The following is a 21,150-nucleotide window of genomic DNA, read 5'->3' as shown; positions in this document are numbered from 1 at the left end:
ACCGAGCAGCGTTATTTTACATTATTAAAAAAAAAAAAAATTAGAAAAAGTCTCGTAGCCTGTTTGCTGCTAAAGTTTCAGGGAGGAAAACGGCCTTTCCATGGAGGACCCCAGCCCAGGTTCTGCACTCCGTGCTTGCCTCCTGCAAACCTTTGTGGCCGCCAGAGAGGAGGGGGGTCACTGGTGGAGGAGGGGGGGGCACCGCAGCACAGGGTGGGTGCTCCCGGGTGTCTTTTTGGGAGGCAGAACAACCGGTTGCATGCACTTACTGTTTGCTCTTTGGGTGGAAAGGGTGCCGAGAGCGTGGAGGGGAGGGAGAGGGCATCACCACCGCTTGCAGCCGCGTCGCTGCTGCAAACCGCCGCTCTCCAGACGGGGAGGGAGGGTGTCCGGAGGGCCTCCGAGTCCCGCTGGGGCTGGAAAAGCACCCGGAGCGGGTCCAGCCCCCCGGGCGATGGACGCCGGTGCCTGGGGCCTGGTGCTGGAGCACAGACAGCTTCTGGGCGCCTGGAAAATGTCGGGGTCGTGCATGGCACGCACCAACTGGGACAAAGCCAGGTCTCCTCCCGGGGAAGGCACGTTCCTGCAATGGCTCGGCTGGCTCCGGTTTCACCTCCGTCACCGGCACGGTGTACAGTGCCATGGCGACTTGGTTCAGCAGCGCCGGCGTGAACTGTGGGGTGGATGGCACAAGAGCCCCTCGCTGTCCCGGCGAGCTCCCGGCAGGCGCTGTGGGCTCGTTTAACGGGGGGCACGTTCAGGGTTGGGACAGATTGGTGTATGGGTGTGCTGCGGCGAGGGTGAAGGGCACCCTGGGGTGGCCGGCACACCCTGGGGTCCCCCAACAGCCCCCGTCTGGCCCAGCCCGGGTGGGGAGACCCTGGTGCGGCCTGGGGGTGCCCCTGCTGGCGGCCGGGTGCCTCCGGTGGGTGCAGATCCCCCCGGGGTGCGTGGGCTGGTGCCTGGCTGTGCCCTCCCCTGCACCCATGGGCTCCCCTTGCACCTGGGTGTGCCCACCCCCTGCACCCCAGGATGCTCCCTGTGCCCCGGGGTCTCCCCGCACCCCGGTCTGTGCCACCCCCACACCCATGGGTCCCCCCGCACCCATGGGCCCCCCCCCCCCGCACCCCGGTCTGTGCCACCCCCGCACCCATGGCCCCCGCACCCCGGTCTGTGCCACCCCCGCACCCATGGGCCCCCCCCCCCCCCCCACCCCGGTCTGTGCCACCCCCGCACCCATGGCCCCCGCAGCCCGGTCTGTGCCAACCCCGCACCCATGGGTCCCCCCACACCCCGGTCTGTGCCACCCCCGCACCCATGGCCCCCCCCCCCCCCGCACCCCGGTCTGTGCCACCCCCGCACCCATGCCCCCCCCCCCGCACCCCGGTCTGTGCCACCCCCGCACCCATGGCCCCCCCCCCCCCGCACCCCGGTCTGTGCCACCCCCGCACCCATGGCCCCCCCCCCCCCGCACCCCGGTCTGTGCCACCCCCGCACCCATGGGCCCCCCCCCCCGCACCCCGGTCTGTGCCACCCCCGCACCCATGGCCCCCCCACCCCGCACCCCGGTCTGTGCCACCCCCGCACCCATGGGTCCCCCCACACCCCGGTCTGTGCCACCCCCGCACCCATGGCCCCCCCCCCCGCACCCCGGTCTGTGCCACCCCCGCACCCATGGCCCCCCCCGCACCCGGGGCCGGTGCGGGACTACAGCGCCCGGCGGCCCCCGCGCGGCGTCACGTGGGCGGCGGGAGATTCAAATCGCGGGTGGGGCCGCGGCGGCTGCGGCCATGGAGGGAGCGGGGCCGCTGCGCTGTGAGTGACCGGTACCGGGGGTTGGGGGGTGCTGGTGCTGGTGCTGGTGCTGGTGCTGGTGCTGATGCTGATGCTGGTGCTGGTGCTGGTGCTGCTGCTGGTGCTGTTTGGTGGGGGGTGGGGGGTGCTGGGGGGGGTTTAGGGGTGGGGGGTGTGTTTGGGGGTGGGGCGGTTGGGGGGGTTGCTGGCACCTGGGGGGCCGGCAGCGATGCGGGGGAGGCAGCAGTGGGGGGGTGCAAGGGGATGTGGGGGAGCAGGTGGGTCTGGGGGTGCAGGGGGATGTGGGGTGTCAGGCAGTGGTGTGGGGTGCAGGGGGACGTGGGGGAACAGGCAGGTTTGGGGGTGCAGGGGGATGTGGGGAAACAGGCAGGGGTGTGGGGTGCAGGGGGATGTGGGGGAACAGGCAGGTTTGGGGGTGCAGGGGGATGTGGAGGAACAGGCAGGGGAGTGGGGTGCAGGGGGGTTGGGGTGCAGGGGGATGTGGTCTGGGGGTGTGGGTGGGTGGGGGACAGTGGTAGGGCAACTGGGGACAAGCTGGAGGGGACACATCCTGAGGGGTGCTGCTGGGTGCCCCCCAGCAGTCATGGGTGCCTCCAGCACCAGCAGGACGAAAGGACCCCAAGCCTGCGGCCGTGCCCCCCTTGGGCGCTGGGTGCCGGCCACGGCCGTTACTTTGAGAAAAAGGGAAATTGGAAACTTTCCCTCAGCCGCCAGAAGGGCCTGGCCGGTGCCACCGCCACCGCCGGTCTCGGCGTGGTGCCACCCATGCGAGGCCGCTGTGCCAAAAACCTGCCTTTCCCTTGCGAAATCTGAATTTGGGTGGTGATGGGTGCTTAAAAAAAAAAAAAAGCCCCCCTGGACTAGCGGGGTTTGACGGCGTGCCCCTGTCGCTGCCCAGATGAGCGCCTCACCGCAGAGGAGATGGACGAGCGGAGGAGGCAGAACGTCGCCTACCAGTACCTGTGTCACCTGGAGGAAGCCAAGCGGTGGGGCTGGAACTGGGGAGCCCCTCTGCCTCCAGCTCAGATTTGGGGGGGGGGGGGGGAATGGGATAAGGCACGGGGGGAGGCTGCAAGGCGTAACGCCGCAAAATCCTGCGTGCTCTGGGTGCTTTCTGGCCCTCCAAAGGTGGGTTTGGGGTTGGGTTTTTGGGGGGCGCTCAGCCACGCCGTTGCACCCAAACTGAGGAACGCCCCTCTGCTAAACCCCGCAGCGAAGGGGTGGGGGCCGACCTCTCCCTGCCATGGGGGGGGGGATTGATGGGGATGGGGGGGGGGGTGTCTCCTTTGGGTGCTGCTTTTCATGGCTGGAAGGGGTCTGGGTGGGGGTCCGGGGGGTCCGTGACGTGCCGTGCCCCGTCTCCGCCCTGCCAGCTGGATGGAGGCCTGCCTGAGCGAGGAGCTGCCTCCCCCCACGGAGCTGGAAGAGAGCCTGCGCAACGGGGTCGTCCTGGCCAAGCTGGGCCACTGCTTTGCCCCCACCGTGGTCCCTCTAAAGAAGATCTACGACCGCGAGCAGACGCGGTACAAGGTAAGATTGCGGTGCCGGGGGGGACATACCCCAGAGCTTGCAGGGACCTTTCCATCGCTGGTGAATGCGAAGCGAGGAGGGACGCACGGATTGCCATCGTTAAGGGAGGATTTAACAGAGCAGGGCTGCAAGCGGGGTCTCTGAGCTGCGCTGCCCGGGGGGTCGCAGGCTTTGCCTGTCTTTAACCTCACGCCCTGGCTGGGTGGGTTCGGGGGAGAGGGGGACCCCCAGGATGGGAGAAGGTGGGGTTCAACCTGATCCCGGCTCCCTCTCTTCCAGGCAGCCGGGCTTCACTTTCGGCACACGGATAACATCAACTACTGGCGCGAGGCCATGAGCCACGTGGGGCTTCCCTCGGTACTGTCCCCCCTCCGCTCTCCCCGGGCCAGGGGACGCGCTGGCCGTTGCTCTTGTGGCAGCACCGGGGCTGCAACGCCACCGGCTCGGCTCATTGAGGGTCGCGCTGGTGTTGCAGGGGGGCTTCGTCTCTGGCCCCCCACCCTTGGACACCCCGTGGACCACCTCGGTGGCCTCTCCACCTGAGCTGTCTCTTGTCTTGTCGGCAGATCTTCCACCCGGAGACCACCGACATCTATGACAAGAAGAACATGCCCCGGGTGGTCTACTGCATCCACGCGCTCAGGTGGGCGTCCCTGGCCTGGTCCCGGGGCCAAAACTGTCGTCACGGTTCGTGTTCGTGCTCGCGAGCCCTTCGGTGGTGTCACCTCCTGCGTTGGGGTGACAGTCTTCGGTGTTGCAGAGGTGTTGAGAGGGAGAAGCAAGTGACTGCACGGTCATGGTGTGTGTCTGCTTCGTCTTTCAGCTTGTACCTCTTCAAGCTGGGGCTGGCTCCTCAGATCCAGGACTTGTACGGGAAAGTGGACTTCACGGGTACGGCGCTGCACGGGGGAACCTGGGCTGGGGGCCGGCGGTGAGGGTTTGCCAGGAATGCTCTCGAGTCCCTGCGGTGGGAGGGATGTGGGGAAGGAAGACCTTGAGCGAGCTTTTCCAAAGCTGCCTCGGTGACGCTTACCCCAGTGCGGGTGTTTTCTGCGCCCCTCTGGTTTGGGCTGGACCACGGCGCTGGTGCTCAGCGGTGACGCCTCTGTGCTCTGCTCCAGAGGAGGAGATCAACAACATGAAGCGGGAGCTGGAGAAGTACGGCCTGCAGCTGCCCGCCTTCAGCAAGATCGGGGGCATTTTGGCCAACGAGCTCTCGGTGGACGAAGCAGCAGGTAACGGGTACCTGCGGGGGGAGTGGTGCTGTGCGTCAGCCCGTAGCAGGATCTTGGCTCAGCCCTCGAACGTCAAATCTGGGGTCGGCAAACTGAGAGGTGCTCTGAGATGCAGCGGAGGCACCTGATTGCTCTCCTTCAGACCCGTGCATGGCTGCAAGGGCTGGCACGGCCCCTTCCCGGCCAGCAGCACGCGGGGTTTTGCATTACCTGGGCTTGCTGTAGAGACCCCGAGACTTCCCAGGCACTGGAGACTGCAGCTTGCTCTTTGAGAAGAGGGGGTACCCACCATCGCATGTGGCACGGCTTGTCCCACTGCCTGCCGGGACCTAGTGGATGGTCCGTCGCAGCCCTCCGTGCCCCGTCTCACCCGCCTCCTTCCCGCTTTGCCTCCAGTCCATGCCGCGGTGCTGGCCATCAACGAAGCGGTGGATCGGGGGGTGGCGGCGCAGACGATGGTGGCCCTCCGCAACCCCAGCGCGATGCTTCTCGACCTGCGCGAGGTGCTGGCGGCTGCCTACCAGGAGGTGCTCCGCCGGGCGAAGCTGGAGAAGGGCAGCAATGCCAGGAACAGGGTGAGGAGGGCACAGGGGGGGTCCCGGGGGGGCCGGGAGAGGAGCAGCCCCTTCGCTGATGTGCTGGTGGCTGCTTCCAGCTGGAGGGGTCCCTCTCGGTCAGAGACCGTCCCCGTGCTTGGTGGGTAAAACACAGCCTGGGAGCCCTTGTGCTGATCGGAAGGTGGGGAGATGCTGATAAGTGGTGGGGAAACGACTCCTCTTTGGGGGCTGGTTGACCCAGGGTTTGGGGTTGGGAAATGAGCCCAGGCATCTGCAGGGGACCCCCGCTGTGCGCTGTTGGGGTGCGCTTGGGAGGAAAGCTCAGGGCCGGGAGTCCCTCTCCAGTACCTGCAGGTGATCCCCGAGGGAGAGGACATCTACGACCGGTGTCTGACCCAGGCTGAAATCCAAGGGAACATCAACAAAGTGAACAGTGAGCAAAGCTGTGGCTTCTTGGAGGGTCTTCAGAGTTTATCGGTGGGACCGTGGTACCCCAGGCTGGAGGGGGGAGCCTGCCCGGGGTGGTGGGCGTAGCAGAAAGGAGCTGTCTGCTCAGGCCAGCTTCAGACCCGGCAGGGAGCAGGGCTGGGTGTGCATTTCCAAGGAGAAATTAAAATTATTGGTACGCAGGCTTCACCTGTAGCTCCCTTTGCTCCCTGGAGCTGTGGGATGATTTACCCGCTCGCCTCGGTGTAAACTGGCCTCTCTCCTAGTGCACGGAGCTCTGGAGGAGGTGGACGATGCCCTGGAGAGACAGGACGCGCCGGCGCTGTACCGCGCGCTGCAGGACCCCGTCCTGGCCCTGCGCGGCCTCCAGCGGGACAACCTTGACTGGTACTTGGAGCAGCTCAGCACGGACCGGGAGCAGAAGGCGCTGGTAGGGGCTGGCAGGAGGCTGCGGGCGTGGGGTACCTGGGCTGGGGTGGCACCCGGGGGCTGCGGGGGTGTCCCCCCCCGGGTAGGGAGTCGCTCTGCAGATCAGCAGCTTTCTGCAAGGGGTCTGAGCGTGGCTGCTCCGTCAGCACACGCAGGATCTGGTGTGAGACCAGAAGCCCCTCTTTCTGCCCACTGCAGGAGCTGGGCTACGTGGACCTGCTGGAGCAGGAGGAGGTGGAGGCAGGGATCCTTGCGGCAAACAAGAAGGGCGAGGAGGAGCGAGCCAGTGAGTGGCTGGGGTGGATGCGGTGCTTGCGGTGGGTTGTGCTGCCTGGTGCCTCCTCTGGAGCTGGTGGCCCTGCCGGCTGCCTGGCCAAGTGCCCCAGGGGAGATGGGGCACGGCCACCTCCTGCAATTCCCCCCCCATGCCAGCTCAGCCCAGTTTCTCCCTCAGTGCTGCGGGCCGTCAGCCAGATCAACGCGGCCATCTGTCGAGGGATGCCGGCCGAAACGTTGGAAGCGCTGACGGACCCTGCAGCGCAGCTGCCCGACGTGTACCCGCTCGCCGCCCCCCTGTACCAACGCGAGCTGGCCCTGCTGCAGCGCCAGCACCCACGGGTGAGAGCTGCCCCGGGGACGGGCTCTGGGTCCCATTGGTGATGGGGGGTGCTTCCCCCACACCTCGGGGGGCTGCTGGGGCCGGAGGATGGGGCTATGGGGGTCAGTGTCTCTGCCTGCCCCGTGCAGGGTGAGCTGGCGCAGGAGGAGCTGTTTGTGGCCGTGGAGATGCTTTCGGCCGTGGCGCTGGTTAACCGAGCCTTGGACGCCGGGGACGCTGACGGGCTCTGGAGCAGCCTGGTCAGCTCAGCCCTGGGCCTCTCGGGCATTGAGGATGCAAATGCTCAGCGGTAAGGAGATGGTCTCGGTGTTTGGGGTGGGTGGTGCGGAGCAATCCCTTGGGAGGGGACGGTCAGGGGGTCTGGGCTTTGTGTGGGCTTGTTTCACCAGCCTCCCTGCCCTGTGCCTTACCTGTTCCCCTCTGAAAAGCAAGGCAGCTGGCTCTGGCAGGCACCATTCCTGCTTCAAATGCACTGAGCCGTTGCCCTGCGTGTCTCCTGCAGGTATTTTGAGGACTTACTGCAGCTGAAAGGCCAATCTAGGGAAGCGGGAGCAGAGTTCCTGAGCTGGAATGACATTCAGGACAGCGTGAACAACACCAATTTATCAGTGCAAGACGAAAACGACCGTGAGTCCTGCCCCTGTGGGGTTTGGACGAGCAGGGGGTTCTGCAGACTTTCCGGGAGGGAGGTTGCCCTGGGAGCCCAGCCCTAATGAGACACTAGAGAACCTCGCGTTACCCTGGGCTGTGACTCCATCGGTGCCTGGAGCACTGGGGGAGGTGAACCGCGTGTCCCTTCCCTCCCGCGCAGGAGTCCTCGCTGTCCGGCTGATCAACGAGGCGCTGGTGCAGGCGGACCCCGAGAAGACGCTGGCGGCTTTGCTGCTGCCGGCGGCCGCCCTGCCTGATGTCGCTCTCCCGACCGCTCGGCGCTACCACGACGTCCTGGCCCGGGCACGAAGGCTGAAAGCCCAGGTTGGGTGGCATTCCCCGCCCCCATCCGTGCGGTACCCCGCCTTGGCAGCATGGCATCCCCCTGCCAGCGCGGCACCTTGCAACGCAGAAGGTGCTCGAGGGGTGATGTAGCGCAAGACCAGTGCGGCTGGAGCTCTTGGGGGGGCTGCGTGGCTCACTAGACCCCGTCTTCTCTGCTGTCTCCCCGTCTCGCAGGCCACAGAGGACGATGGAGCCGTGCTTTGGTGGGAAGAGATCCAGGAAGGGGTCTGCAGGGCCAACCGGGACACGGTGGCAGCCAGGAGGAGTGAGTGCTCTCCCCGGCGTGGGTGCTGGGTGCTGGCCCCGCTGGCCAGGGGGCTGCTGCAAGGGGGAGGCGAGAAGGGGCTCACGTGAGCTCCCTCTGCTCCTGCAGTGGCCCTGGGCACCGCCGCCATCAACCAGGCCATCAAGGAGGGGAAGGCGGCGCAGACCCTGCGGGTGCTGTGCAACCCCGACGTGGCCCTGTGCGGCGTGGTGAGCGCCTGCGCCGCGGCGTACCAGGAGCAGCTCGCGGCTCTGATGGCCACCAAGAGACAAACGGGTAAAAGCTTGGGGGCTGCAAAACCTTCCCTCCCAGGAGCCTGGGGTGCACTCCTGCCCGAGCTGTTCGAGGGGAGCAGCACCCCCCAGCAGCACCTCTCCGTCTTGGCATGCAGGGGGTGCAAAGCCAATCTGGATCCGGCACAGGCTGACGGACGGCGCTGAGTACTACCTCAGCCTGCAGACCTTTGAGGGCAGCTGGCAGCGCCCGCGCGATGGTGGCCTCAACACCACGCACCTGAGCCGGGAGGAGATCCAGGTACGGGGAGGATGGGGCTTGGTGGGCGCTGGTGGCATTGCTGGGGCTGAACTGGTGGGGGCTGAAGCGGTGCATCGTGTCCCCGCAGTCGGTTGTCACCCAAGTGACCGCAGCGCACGACCGGGAGCGCCTGTGGGCATCCAACATCGCCTTCGTGGTGAGGCTGCAGGCTCGGCTGCGGGGCTTCCTCGTCCGCCGGGAGTTCGCGGCACGACGGCACATCCTGCGGGAGCAGCGGCCGGCTGCCATCAGGATCCAGGTGACGTAGCCAGAATCTGTCCCTCCTCTGTGCGGGGGGGATGCAAACCACGCTTGCAGCATCCTCCAGCGGGTCCGGGGAGCACCAGTGCTTGCCGCTCTGTACGTTTAATAGCCGGGACCCACCCACGATACTGCAGAAGACGGGACAGGGCTTGTTTTTTCCACAGCAGCTTCTTTGGGTGCTGGTTTCCTCTCTTTTCCCATGCTATGTTATCCCCTCTTCTTGCGTGTTCGCTGAACAAACAACCGGACATCGCAGGGACCTCGCGCAGGTCTCGGCAGCTGGTTGTTTTTCTCATGCCCAGGCTCGTTGGAGAGGGTACAAGCAGCGCAGAGCTTACCTGGAGAGGCTGCGCTACCTGCAAGCCAACACAGGCGCTGTGATAAAGGTTTGGAAGACTCTTCCTTCACCCTTTGCTCCCACATCGGGCATCGCCGCCTGCTTGCTCGGCAACGAGCGTGGCTTTTCCCCCTGCCCAGTAAAGAGGCAGCTGGGGGGAATATGGCAGCCGGACCAGGGCATGGAGGGAGGTTGGGCTGGGGGAGAATATCTTGCAAAAATCCCCGTGGTTTTCCCCCTTTCCGCCGGCTCGCTTTGGCCGAGCGAGTCCTTCCAGTATCCAACGTCTTGAACATCTCTCCCAGATCCAGGCGGGCGTGAGGATGTGGCAGGCTCGGAGAAAGTACCAGGAGAGGCTGCGCTACTTCAGGCAGAACGTGAGCGATGGGGTGGGGAGTACAAGGGCTCCGGGGAGCGTGTCCCCGTCTGTGGGGATGGAGGGGGACGATCCTGAGGGTGCAGTTGGAGCTCTGCCCCCGAGCGCTTGCGGCGGGGAGAAATTGGTGTATCCTTGCATGGGGACAGATGGGAAGGAAAAGGCGCCTGGTGGGTCTGGAAGCCAAACTATCAGGCTCTGTAAAGTGTGAGGAGAGAAAAACCAGCAAGGACTTCAAAATGCCCGTTAGAGGGGAAGGAAATTTTGGGGACAAGGGGTGTGCGGCTGCGGGAAGCGAAGCTGCGCCTCTGGAGTTGCTGCAGCACGTGAAATACAGCAAACGGAGGGGAGACAACTGCTAAGGAGGGGGACATCCTGAAATCCCTCCGGGGTTGTGCAGACCCTCATCCCGGGCATCGGCAGATTCCCAGCGGTGGGAGCAGGCAGCCGGGTGCCTGTCCAGCTTTCCTCCTCTCCCCGCGTGTTTCAGGGATGTCGTGGGGAAACATCCCCCACCCCCTTGTTTGTCTTGGCAGATTAAAGCTGTAATTAAAATCCAGGCTTTTGTGCGAGCTAACAAGGCCCGCGGGGATTACAGGATGCTGGGTAAGTGCCTGCTCGTCTCTGCTCTGAAGTGGCTATAATTAATTGGGAAGGGGACTCTGCCTCCTCCCTTGCTGGCCCTGCGCGGTGGGGAGGCAGTGGCAGGCTGGCCACCAGTGTCCCCGTGGCAAGCATGAGAGTGGTAGAGGCTTGGTGGTCCCTTGGCATTAGGTAGAGCAGCCCTGGGGCTGCTCTCGCTGCCCCTCTGCTCCCGAAGGCTTCCTGGGGAGGTGTTGCACCGCGTGGTGCTACCTTGTCCTGTGTCCTGCTGTTACAAGAAGATGCTTTTTTGGGGAGGAGGATGGGGTGTCTTGGTGAGATGCTGGGAGTCCGAGGGTCCGTGGTGGGGGCGGCCGCTCAGTCGTCCCCGCGAGCGCTCATGGCGGTGCTGTGCTTTGCCGCAGTCCATGCCAGGAGCCCGCCGCTGAGCATCGTCCGGCGCTTCATCCACTTGCTGGAGCAGAGCCAGCACGACTTCTGGGAGGAGTCGGAGGTGCTGCGGCTGCAGGAGGAGGTGGTGAAGAGGATCCGCGCCAGCCGGCAGCTGGAGAGTGACCTGGACCTCATGGACATCAAGATCGGGCTGCTGGTTAAGAACAGGATCACGCTGCAGGTGGGGAGCATGGCGGTGGTGGGGGGACCTCGGCCACTTCATGCGGCTCTGCCGCAGTGCCCAAGGGCTGGGGCCTTGTTCAGCCAGCACAGAGCTGGTCCTCCCCTCCTTGGCGTCACAGCTTGAACTCCTCTCCACTTTGCCTTTAAAGTGGTTGAAGGGGTTGGGGAGCATCGAGGTCCCTCTGACTTTCCCCAAAAGCTGGGCTGAATGCCGGAGCCTGCCGGCAGTCACCGACGCTTCTCTCTCCTTGCGCGCGTGGCTGCAGGAGGTGGTCTCCCACTGCAAGAAGCTGACCAAGAAGAACAAGGAGCAGCTCTCGGAGATGATGTCCATAGACAAGCAGAAGGGGCTCAAGTCGCTGAGCAAGGAGAAACGGCAGAAGCTGGAGGCCTACCAACATCTCTTCTACCTGCTGCAGGTGGGGCTGGTGGGGCTCTGCTGCGCCCACCGCAGCTGGGGGAGCAGCGCGGGGACCCTGACCCCCTGCCACCTCCCTGACAGTTGGGGTTAGCTTGGTGTTCCTTGTCCCTGCAGACACAGCCTGTGTACTTGGCCAGGCTGATCTTCCAGATGCCCCAGAACAAGTCCACCAAGTTCATGGAGTCAGTGATCTTCACACTTTACAACTATGCGTCCAACCCCCGGGAGGCTTACCTGCTGCTCCAGCTCTTCAAAACAGCGCTGCAGGAGGAGATCAGGTGGGTGGCCATGGGTGCCCGGTTTGGGGACAGGTCCGGGAAAAGGCTGAACGAGGGGCATCAGCTTGGATGCAGTTATCTCCTCTGGCTGCTGCCTCCTGCGTTGGAGAACGCACACACTGGTCCATCGTCTTCATCCCATCCATCCTGTCTCTCTCCCCAGGTCCAAGGTGGACAACATCCATGACATCCTGACGGGGAACGCCACGGTGATCCGGCTGGTGGTCAGCTTCTACCGCAACGCGCGCGGGCAGAATGCCCTGCGGCAGATCCTGGGTGGCCCGGTGCAGGAGGTCCTGCAGGACAAGACCCTCAGTATCCGCACCAACCCTGTGGACATCTACAAGGCGTGGATCAACCAGACCGAATCGCAGAGTGGGCAGAAAAGGTCAGGCCCTGGGCAAGGAGGCTTAGCCCGACCACAGGGTGACGGGCATTGGGATGATGATGGGGACCTTGTCTTCTACCCACAGCAAGCTCCCGTACGAGGTCAGCCCTGAGCAGGCTCTCAGCCACCCCGAGGTCCAAAGGCGGCTGGATATTTCCATCCGCAACCTCCTCGCGATGACGGACAAGTTCGTCTCTGCCATCACCTCTTCTGTAGACACCATCCCGTATGTATCTCAGTGGCGTGTGTGCACATCCCTGCAGCGCTGTTGGCTTGAACGTAGCTTCAGCAAGGCCTTAGAAAGGGAGGTTGGGTGATGAGGGGCTTCCCGGCCCCTTAGCTGCTGCAGGACTGAGTTACTGCACCATCAACAAGGGGAAATCCAAATATCAGTGGGTGCTGCTGCTTCTGCTCCTCCAGCAATGCCCCGGTGGGCTGGCTCTTTTTGTCACTCCAGTTCCGAGCGCTTTACTCGGACATTGAGGTGTCTGCAAAGAAGCAGCTGAGCTTTGTGGTAATCTCAGAGGATGATGGCTTCCTCCAGGGGTGTCTGGGCTGGCAGCGGGGTAGGGGAGGGAGCTGAGGGATGCTGCAGCCTCCAGCCCCTCCTATGGGCTCCTCCATCACCCCAAGGCTGGGGGCTTGCAGCTTCTTGGGTGATGGGTAGTAGGGATGGGGCGGGGTGGCCGAGCCTGGTGCTGCCCCGCGTGCTGATGGACCTCTCCCTGCCCTCTCCTCAGCTATGGGATGCGCTACGTGGCCAAAATCCTGAGGACATCCTTGGCTGAGAAATTCCCCAAAGCCTCGGAGGAGGAGATCGACAAGGTACCCTGGGGCTGGGGGGGTCTGCACGGCTTGGTGGGGTTGAACTCTGTGTGCATGTGAAGGGCCAGCGTCCCTCCACAGAAGGTCAAGTCCTCTTGACTTAAAAACCGCCTTCAATTCAATGTTTTTTTTTTCCTTGATCCACTAAGGAAATGCCCATGGCAGGGGGAGTGGAACTAGGTGATCTTTAAGGTCCCTTCCAACCTAAACCATTCTACGAAATGCCAACAGTGGGCTCTTCTCCGTCTTGCTGTCCCCTCCGGGAGGGTCCCACCAGGCAGCGCAAGGATGGAACGGCCTTCCCTGCTGAGCTACCACCTCCTTGGGCACCAGCCCGCGGGCTCTCCAACGCCCAGCCTGTCTTGTGTCCTAGATCGTGGGGAACCTGCTCTACTACCGCTTCATGAACCCGGCGGTGGTGGCCCCTGATGGCTTCGACATCGTGGACATCTCGGCCGGGGTGGCCCTGCATCCTGACCACCGCCGCAGCCTGGGCTCCATCGCCAAAGTGCTGCAGCATGCGGCTGCCCGCAAGGCCTTTGACAGGGAGAACGCGCACCTCTGTGGGGTGAACCAGTACCTGGAGGACACTCACAACAAGTTCAGGTGGGCACCAGGACGGCACTGGGGTGGGAATGAGGCTATGAGCCAGCGGCAGGGTTTCTGGAGCTGACCGAAGAGGTCCTTCTCTGCAGGAGGTTCATCTCCGCTGCCTGCTGCGTCCCTGAGCCAGAAGAGAGGTTTAACGTGGATGAGTACTCGGAGATGGTGGCAGTGGCCAAACCGGTCATCTACATCACAGTGGGGGAGCTCATCAACACGCACAAGGTAAGGGCATAAAACTGCTCTGTAAAAAGCAGGCTTCACTACTTCTGCTCCCACCTCCTGGGCTTTCTGCTGTGTTTCATCATGGTCCTCTGTATCCCACCCCAGCACAGCTCCTCCTGGCCTTTTTTTCCTTTTTAAGCAACTAAACAGTCCAGGTCCTGCAGGTTCTCTGCTGCTTGTCCTTCCCTGAACCTCATAACTTTGCAGTCCCCTCTCAGGTGCAAAGGGTATCGCATCGCTCCCGACTGGCCTTCGCTCCCTGTGTCTGTGCATGCCCCTTTGCCACTGACTCTCCTCCCTTGCACCATCCAGCTCCTGCTCGAGCACCAGGACTCCATCGCGCCGCACCACGGAGACCCCCTGCACGAGCTTCTGGAGGATCTTGATGAGCTTCCTACGGTCCAGTCCCTTGTCGGTAGGTAGAGCTCCGGGGCCCACCACCCACCCCGGCAGGAGGAGGATGGAGATGGGGATGCTTTTTTTGCATGAAGCTCTAGCTGGATTGCTTTGGGCATGGGGAAGCCAGCCCTCCTGAGCCTCATGTGGCTACTTGGGCTCTCTCTGCCCTCGCAGGGGAGAGCGTTCCCAGCCCGGCGGACAGCAGTGCTGAGCAGGTGCTCTCCCAGCTCAGCAAAATGGAGATCTCCCTCACCCTCACCGGCAAGCTGGTGCCGGTGGCCAGCGGAGAGGAGAGCGACACGAGGAGCTTGCTGCTGAGGTGAGGATGGGCTCTGCAGGCTCCAGGGGAGCTTCCTGGGGGTCGGGGTGCCAGCTGGGATGCTCCAGGGGCCAAGAAACCCTTGGGAGGTTACTAAATAACATGCTGCTCCAGTGGAGGAGGGTGATGGTCCGGAGTGGATGCCTGACCTCTCCTTCTGGTCTCCAGCACCAAGCAGATGCTGGTGGATGTGATCCAGTCCCAGCCAGGAGATTCCCTCCCGGAGATCCTGTGGACAGTGGCCTCGGAGCACGAGGTGGGGATGCGCAAGGCTGCTACCGGGGATGAGCTAAAAAAATTCTTGGGGAAATGGCAAACAAGCCGTTGGCAACCAAGCCAGCGGCAGCCAAGCCAGCAAAAAGCTACCCTGCTCCTCTTGAAGGCTTGGCCACTGCTCTTATGTTCCAGCAGTGGCTGGGCTCCATTTTTCAGAGAAAGCATGTGTTTTGGGCCAGGAGAGACTCTACCAAAGTGTGTCTGTGAGGGGGGGGTTGATTGCTCCATCTCCTCGCATCCTATTCCAGCCGTGTGCCAGGCTCGCCCCCTTCTCCTCCCTAGGAAGCCTACCACGACCACCTCCTGCGCAGGCGAGCGCTGCGGGATGCCCAGACCCCTGCCAAGCTGAAACGCAACCGCTCCCTGGCTGCTAACAGCCAGCTGTCCCTGGAGGAGAAGAAGCGCAAGATCGTCCGCAACCTGCGGCGCTTGGAGAGCCTGGGGCTCGTGGACTCTGCCCATCAGTACCAGGAGCTCATCAACGAGCTGGCCAAGGTGTGCTGGGAGACACCGAGTTGGGAGGTCACCTCTCTAAACCCGCTTGAGATCCCGCTCTGGTGCTTCGATAAAGCTCAGAACGAGTTATATCGGCTTTCTTGTGCGGCTTCGGTTCCTCCAGGATATCCGCAACCAGAGGCGTTACCGGCAGCACCGCAAAGGGGAGCTCCTGAAGCTGAGGCAGACCCTGCAGGGCCTCAACGCCAAGACCTTGTTTTACGAGGAGCAAATTGATTATTACAACCAGTACATCAAGACCTGCCTCGACAACCTGGCAGCCAGCAACAAGTACGTTTCCTTACAAAAACCCAATAATTTAAAAAAATAGCAATGAAAAGAACCCTTTTTTTTTTTTTAATTGCTACCTGGATGTTGTGAGTCCCGGAGATGTTGGGGGTCCGAGGGGTCGCGTGTGGCTGGAGACCAGCTCCAAGGATGTGATCCCTTCTCTTCAAGGGTCACTGGGAAGAACAAGAAGCTGCAGTCGCTGCACTACACGGCGGCCCGGCTGTTCGAGAAGGGAGTGCTGCTGGAGATCGAGGACTTGCCGCTCAGCCAGTACGTAGCCCCTGGCCCGCGGGGTGAGCTATTGCAGCGCAAAGCTGGGGCAGGTAGAGGAAAGTAGCCCGGGAGGAGGGTGCACGTGGGCCCACCATCGTTCCCCCGAGGATGGGGCGAGTTGTTTCGGGTATTACTGGGAGAACATGGGAGAGTTGGGATTTGGAGAGGGGTTTTTGGGCTGTGGGTCTGGCCTCGTTGCGCTGGGTGGGTGACCTGCTCCTCGGCTGCGTTAAAGCCGCGAAGCCCCTTTTGGTAGCGAGCAGCTCTGTCCCTTCAGGTTCAGGAACGTGATTTTTGACATCATCCCCTGCGAGGAGTCGGGCAGGTTCCAGGTGAAAGCCAAATTCATGGGGGTTGACATGGAGCGGTTCCAGCTGCACTACCAGGTGGGGAGCCCGTCCTGGGGCTGCCGGTGCCCCACGGTGCAGGGGGTGGATGGGGTCCCCGCACTTGGCTGGTTTTGGGGGGGACGCGGAGCCCATGGGGAGCCCTGCCCCGAGCTGGGGCCGGCCTCGCCGTGCATCTCCCTGCAGCCTGTCCTGACGCAACCCCAGCTCCGTGCTGGCTCCCCCCTACCCCCGGGAACGCTGCAGCTGGGTGCCGAGGGTGGGACAGCCCCCTCCCCTGGCTGGATGCCCAGGGCTGGCTGCCGTGACGGTCACCTCTCCCACAGGACCTGCTGCAGCTGCAATACGAGGGTGTAGCAGTCATGAAGATGTTCGATAAGGCCAAAGTCAACGTCAACCTCCTCATTTTCCTCCTCAACAAGAAGTTTTTCAAGAAGTAACGGGGGGTGGGGTGGGGGTGGGGAGGGCTACGGGGGGCGGAGGGGTGATGCAAAACTGCCAAAGAGAAGCCTCGGGCTCGGTGGTCCGGGGGCAGCATGTCCCCGGGGCGGGGAAGGCTGCTGCTTGCAACGAAGTTTTCCTGCTCGGATGCAGCGTGCGCGGGCATTCGCAGCCAACGGCGCCTGGCAGGGGAGAGCGGGGGGGCTCGGAGCTCAGCCCCGGCCCTGCGCAACCCAAAATCGGTGTTGGCTGGAGCCCCCCGCTCCCGCGGCTTGCGCCGGCGTGAGCCGGTACCCGACCCTCCCCGCGGGAAGGATGCGGCTGCCCCAGCTTTTGCGGTGCGTGTAGTTTTTAAAATCCAGCTTTTGGGGGGGTATTTTGGCTGTTTAGTTCCTGTGTTGCTAACAGCTGGCTGCTCAAGGACACTAGGGATTTCTGGACACTACACGGGATTTTAGTGGTGAAATAAAGGTATTTTAATATATATTTTTTTTTCTTCCTCCCACTAAAGATGGGGAAATGTCAGAATTAGACTTTATATAGGAGTAGGGAGAGAGGGAGAACATAGAGGCTGTAACTGCTTGTGAAGGCAGCCGTGGGCTGCTCTAGTAAATCGAGGTGCAATAGGAGAATTTTGTTTAAAAATGAATTTCAGTGCCTGCTCTCCAGCCAGGCTGGGGGCAGAAACGGAGGAGGGGGACCCGGAGCCACTGCTGTCTGCGGGGGACGGGGGCAGGGACCCCTCCTCTCCTCTGCCCCGCGTTGGTGCCTGGCAGCCGGCGTGGAGCAACCCCAAGCCCTGTCTTGGCCAGGATGGTGGCTGCTCTCTCCCCTGTTGCTTTGCTCTGGTTATTATGAATTAATTTTCAAGTGTGGCATAACGACCGAGTCCGGCTGCTTTTAAAGCACTTTCTCCTCCCTGTAAGCTCCTTCCCCAGCCCCTTCCACGGGGTGGGAAAGGAGCTGGTGGTGGTCCCAAGCCTCCTCCCAGCTCCTTGGGGCACAGGAGCAGCGGGTCTCAAACCTGCTCCGCAAAGGAGCGTTTTTGGGCGTCTCCATCGCCCCTTTGGTAACTGCCTTAGCGCCCTGAGGCAGCTCAACGGTACCCTGATATCTTGGCAGCTAGGGCGTCTGTCTGTCCGTCTTGTCTTTGGGAAGTGATGTCTGTTTGTGAGGTTTTTATGTATTTTTTTTTTTTCTTTCCCTTCTGTCATATAAAAGCTGCAAACAGCGCTTACCCCTCCACCCTCTGCGCTGCGTCCCAGCTGCGCTGCCCTTGCTCATTTACTCTAAATAAATATGTATAAGAAAACACAGAATTGCTCTGGATGATTTTTTTTCTCCTTAAACCAGCTCTGTGGTCCTCCCCTGCCCCTTCCTTTCCCTCACTGGGTGCTTTCAGGCTTTGGCCTTTGGGTGCCCCCTTGGCTTACGGCTTACGGCGAGGGGAGTCGTTGCCACGTTAGCCGGGGACCGGCTCCCTCGAAGCAGCGCTGAGTCAGGCGCTGAGGCATCGACTCAGCTCTTGCACGGGGAATTTAGGCCACTTTCAGACACACTTAATTCTTAAATAAATACTATGATTACATCTCCTAAAGACTATGATTATATCTCTGAAGGAATGAATCGGGATCAAGCTGCAGCACTCTTCCAGTTTTAAAATAGGACCGGGCTGCGGTTAACCTGTCGGGTGCCGCACCGTCCTCAAGGACGCGGTCCCGGGCAGCGGCTGGTGCCCGCTACCCATTCCCACATTTTTGTTTTTAATTTTTTTTTTTTAAATTCTGGTTACCATATATTTTTTTTTTCTCCCTTGCCTTCAGAGGAAGAACTGGTGCTTCTCTGGCTACGGCTTGGTGCGGTTTGTTTGCCACCAGCCACCTCCCACAGCAGCCCTTGGCTTTGCTGAACAGCGTTTGACACCCTGAAACCGTTTATTCGTGATGTTTCGGGGACGGAGGGGCAGCAGAAGGCTCTGCACAACGATGATAAGCCCCAGCTCTTCGGTAAGCGCACGCCTTGCATCGGTCTCGGCACAGGCTGGAGGCGACTCAGTGTTGCTGTGGAAAAGGTGATTTTTTTTGGCTCACGGAAAGCTGTGCGGTGGCCAGCCGTGACTCAAAAATTGGGTGCTGGCTCTTGCCTCCTACCCACGCCTTTTGAAGAGGAGGATGGAGGGGGAAATTCAGCCCTGGCAATGCCGAAGGAGGCCCGGCGCCTTGCTGGGGCTGAGCGATTTCCCAAGGCAGCTCCACTAGATGTCATTGCAAGCTGGGGGAAAGCGGCGTGGCCGTGGCCAGTGGGAGCCCAGGCACCGGCCGTGGGTGCTGCGCCGTGCCGCGCGCTGTGGGTGCTCCGGGCACCCTGCAGCATCGTGGGTACCGGCAGCCTCCCGCCGCGGGGTCCTGGATGCGACCGCGCTGCAAACTGGCGTGGCGTAGCCCCGGCCGGAGGGATGGATGGGGCACACCGATCCGGGCCGCGCCGCCCAAATCTGGGACAAAGTGAGCCTGAGGCAGGCAGGGGAAGGGGACTCGCCCTTGCACGCATGGCGCCTGGCCTCTCCCCTGCCCTGTGGGCTTTCCCCGGGGCACTGGGCTTGCTGGGGGCTGCGTGGGGCTTGCCCAGCCCGGGACAGCCAACTCAAAATGGGACGGGGAGGAAGGGCAGGTCCTGCCCCAACCTGTTGCAAAAACCGTCCTGAAAGGTGGTGTTTGGGGATGGGGAGAAAGGGAGAGATTTGGGCTCCCCCTGAGGCTCAAATTTCACCTAGTCCAGCTCCAGCGGGTCCCATCCAGTGCCTTGCACCCATGGACGTCCAGCATCTTGCACCCATGCACCGTCCAGCACCTTGCACCCATGGACGTCCAGCGCCTTGCACCCATGCGCCATCCAGCGCCTTGCACCCATGCACCGTCCAGTGCCTTGCACCCATGGACGTCCAGTGCCTTGCACCCATGGATGTCCAGTGCCTTGCACCCATGCGCCATCCAGTGCCTTGCACCCATGCACCGTCTGGTGCCTTGCACCCATGCACCGTCCAGCGCCTTGCACCCATGGACATCCAGCACCTTGCACCTATGCACCGTCTGGTGCCTTGTACCCATGGACATCCAGCGCCTTGCACCCATGGATGTCCAGTGCCTTGCACCCATGCGCCATCCAGTGCCTTGCACCCATGCACCGTCTGGTGCCTTGCACCCATGCACCGTCCAGCGCCTTGCACCCATGGACGTCCAGCACCTTGCACCTATGCACCGTCTGGTGCCTTGTACCCATGGACATCCAGCGCCTTGCACCCATGGATGTCCAGTGCCTTGCACCCATGCACTGTCCAGTGCCTTGCACCCGTGCACCGTCCGGTGCCTTGCACCCATGTGCAGTCCAGCGCCTTGCACCCATGGATGTCCAGTGCCTTGCACCCATGCGCCATCCAGTGCCTTGCACCCACGTGCAGTCCAGCACCTTGCACCCATGCACCGTCCAGCGCCTTGCACCCATGGACGTCCAGCGCCTTGCACCCATGCACCGTCCGGTGCCTTGCACCCATGTGCAGTCCAGCGCCTTGCACCCATGGACGTCCAGCGCCTTGCACCCATGCACCGTCCGGTGCCTTGCACCCATGGACGTCCAGCACCTTGCACCCATGCACCGTCCAGCGCCTTGCACCCATGGACGTCCAGCGCCTTGCACCCATGCACCGTCCGGTGCCTTGCACCCATGTGCAGTCCAGCGCCTTGCACCCATGCACCGTCCGGTGCCTTGCACCCATGGACGTCCAGCGCCTTGCACCCATGCACCGTCCAGCGCCTTGCACCCATGGACGTCCAGCGCCTTGCACCCATGCACCGTCCGGTGCCTTGCACCCATGTGCAGTCCAGCGCCTTGCACCCATGGACGTCCAGCGCCTTGCACCCATGCACCGTCCGGTGCCTTGCACCCATGGACGTCCAGCGCCTTGCACCCATGCGCCATCCAGTGCCTTGCACCCATGCACCGTCCAGCGCCTTGCACCCATGGACGTCCAGCGCCTTGCACCCATGCACCGTCTGGTGCCTGGGGCCACGTGCACTCCCTGCGTGGCTGCACGCATCATGCTTGCGCTCAGTCCCCTCGCTGGCCTCCCAGGTCTGCACTCTTGCACCCAGCCGCGATCCAGTGCCCCTGGCTCCGCAGAGGAGCTGGCGGCTGTGCCGGAGGGTGCTGGCGAAGGGGCCGTGCCCCCAGGTGCTGCGAAGCCCTTTAGCAGCACCGGCCCCGCTTCCTCCAGCCCCGCTCCCTCTCCCTCGTTACTTAGGGCCATAATTGCCTTCAGGAGCATAAATGAGCTACCAGATGGGTGGGCTTTAGAAAAAAAAAAAGAGGAAAAAAGGGCATTTGAGAGGGTTAACAGAAGTGTGCGTGTAAGTTTATGCTTAAGTATATGTGTGTGTGCAAGAGGGAGAGAGAAATGGCGCAGGGTCTGGGATATGTGTTAAATATTTGAACTGTAATCGGGCTGGCTCCAGGGCATCGGAGAGAAGCCCTGCAGCCCGTGGCACCGGCGTTTGCAGGAGTTAAGGAGATTGGAGGCAGCTGCCCGGTGTAATCAGTGGGGATAGGTGCTGCCAGGCCCCCCCTGGGGCTGCTGGGTCCGGGGTTTCCCAGATTTTGGTAGGGAGAGGTGAGATCGGATGGAGGAGCACAGGAAGGTTCAGGGCTGGGAGCATCGTCTGCCTACTCCAGTAGGCTCGCAGGAAACCACAAACCCAAGAAAAGGATGAAAAGTTGTTAAACTGGGCTCAGAAAGCTGCTGCTGAGGGTCCTGATGCCACAGCTCGGGGGCTGCCTGGCCCGGTGGAGCGGGGGCTTGGTGCTGGGCGGGCTGGCTCGAAGGCAGCGCTCCCGGAGAGCTGCTCTCCCCCAGCGTCACGTGCCGCGGCGATGCTAATCCCGTTTTGAAAGCCC

The 21,150-nt window shown here is 62.5% G+C and overlaps 1 protein-coding gene across 1 annotated transcript; it reads left to right on the top strand.

The window, feature by feature from the left end:
• The first annotated feature begins 1,775 nt into the window (after positions 1-1,775).
• Positions 1,776-16,202, top strand: IQGAP3 (IQ motif containing GTPase activating protein 3). Its single transcript, XM_087771928.1, has 38 exons — positions 1,776-1,815; positions 2,714-2,801; positions 3,189-3,345; positions 3,625-3,702; positions 3,912-3,988; positions 4,169-4,236; positions 4,467-4,580; positions 4,977-5,155; positions 5,483-5,570; positions 5,851-6,014; positions 6,212-6,299; positions 6,468-6,631; positions 6,761-6,921; positions 7,135-7,259; positions 7,444-7,607; positions 7,803-7,893; positions 8,002-8,169; positions 8,285-8,427; positions 8,516-8,686; positions 8,994-9,077; positions 9,334-9,405; positions 9,941-10,010; positions 10,412-10,620; positions 10,889-11,041; positions 11,158-11,321; positions 11,485-11,709; positions 11,795-11,935; positions 12,450-12,534; positions 12,908-13,140; positions 13,230-13,362; positions 13,675-13,777; positions 13,936-14,080; positions 14,249-14,336; positions 14,639-14,851; positions 14,976-15,142; positions 15,311-15,412; positions 15,693-15,801; positions 16,089-16,202. Exons 1-38 carry the CDS (start codon positions 1,791-1,793, stop codon positions 16,200-16,202), a joined length of 4,923 nt encoding a protein of 1,640 aa, XP_087628054.1. The 5' UTR covers positions 1,776-1,790.
• Positions 16,203-21,150: the final 4,948 nt, after the last annotated feature.

The sequence above is a fragment of the Nipponia nippon genome, unplaced genomic scaffold (genome assembly GCF_047370975.1).
Source record: "Nipponia nippon isolate SJK-2023a ecotype South Korea unplaced genomic scaffold, ASM4737097v1 scaffold_36, whole genome shotgun sequence".
NCBI lineage: Eukaryota > Metazoa > Chordata > Aves > Pelecaniformes > Threskiornithidae > Nipponia > Nipponia nippon.
The sequence above is the reverse complement of the archived record's forward strand: the minus strand, read 5'-3'. Positions and strand labels throughout refer to the sequence as shown.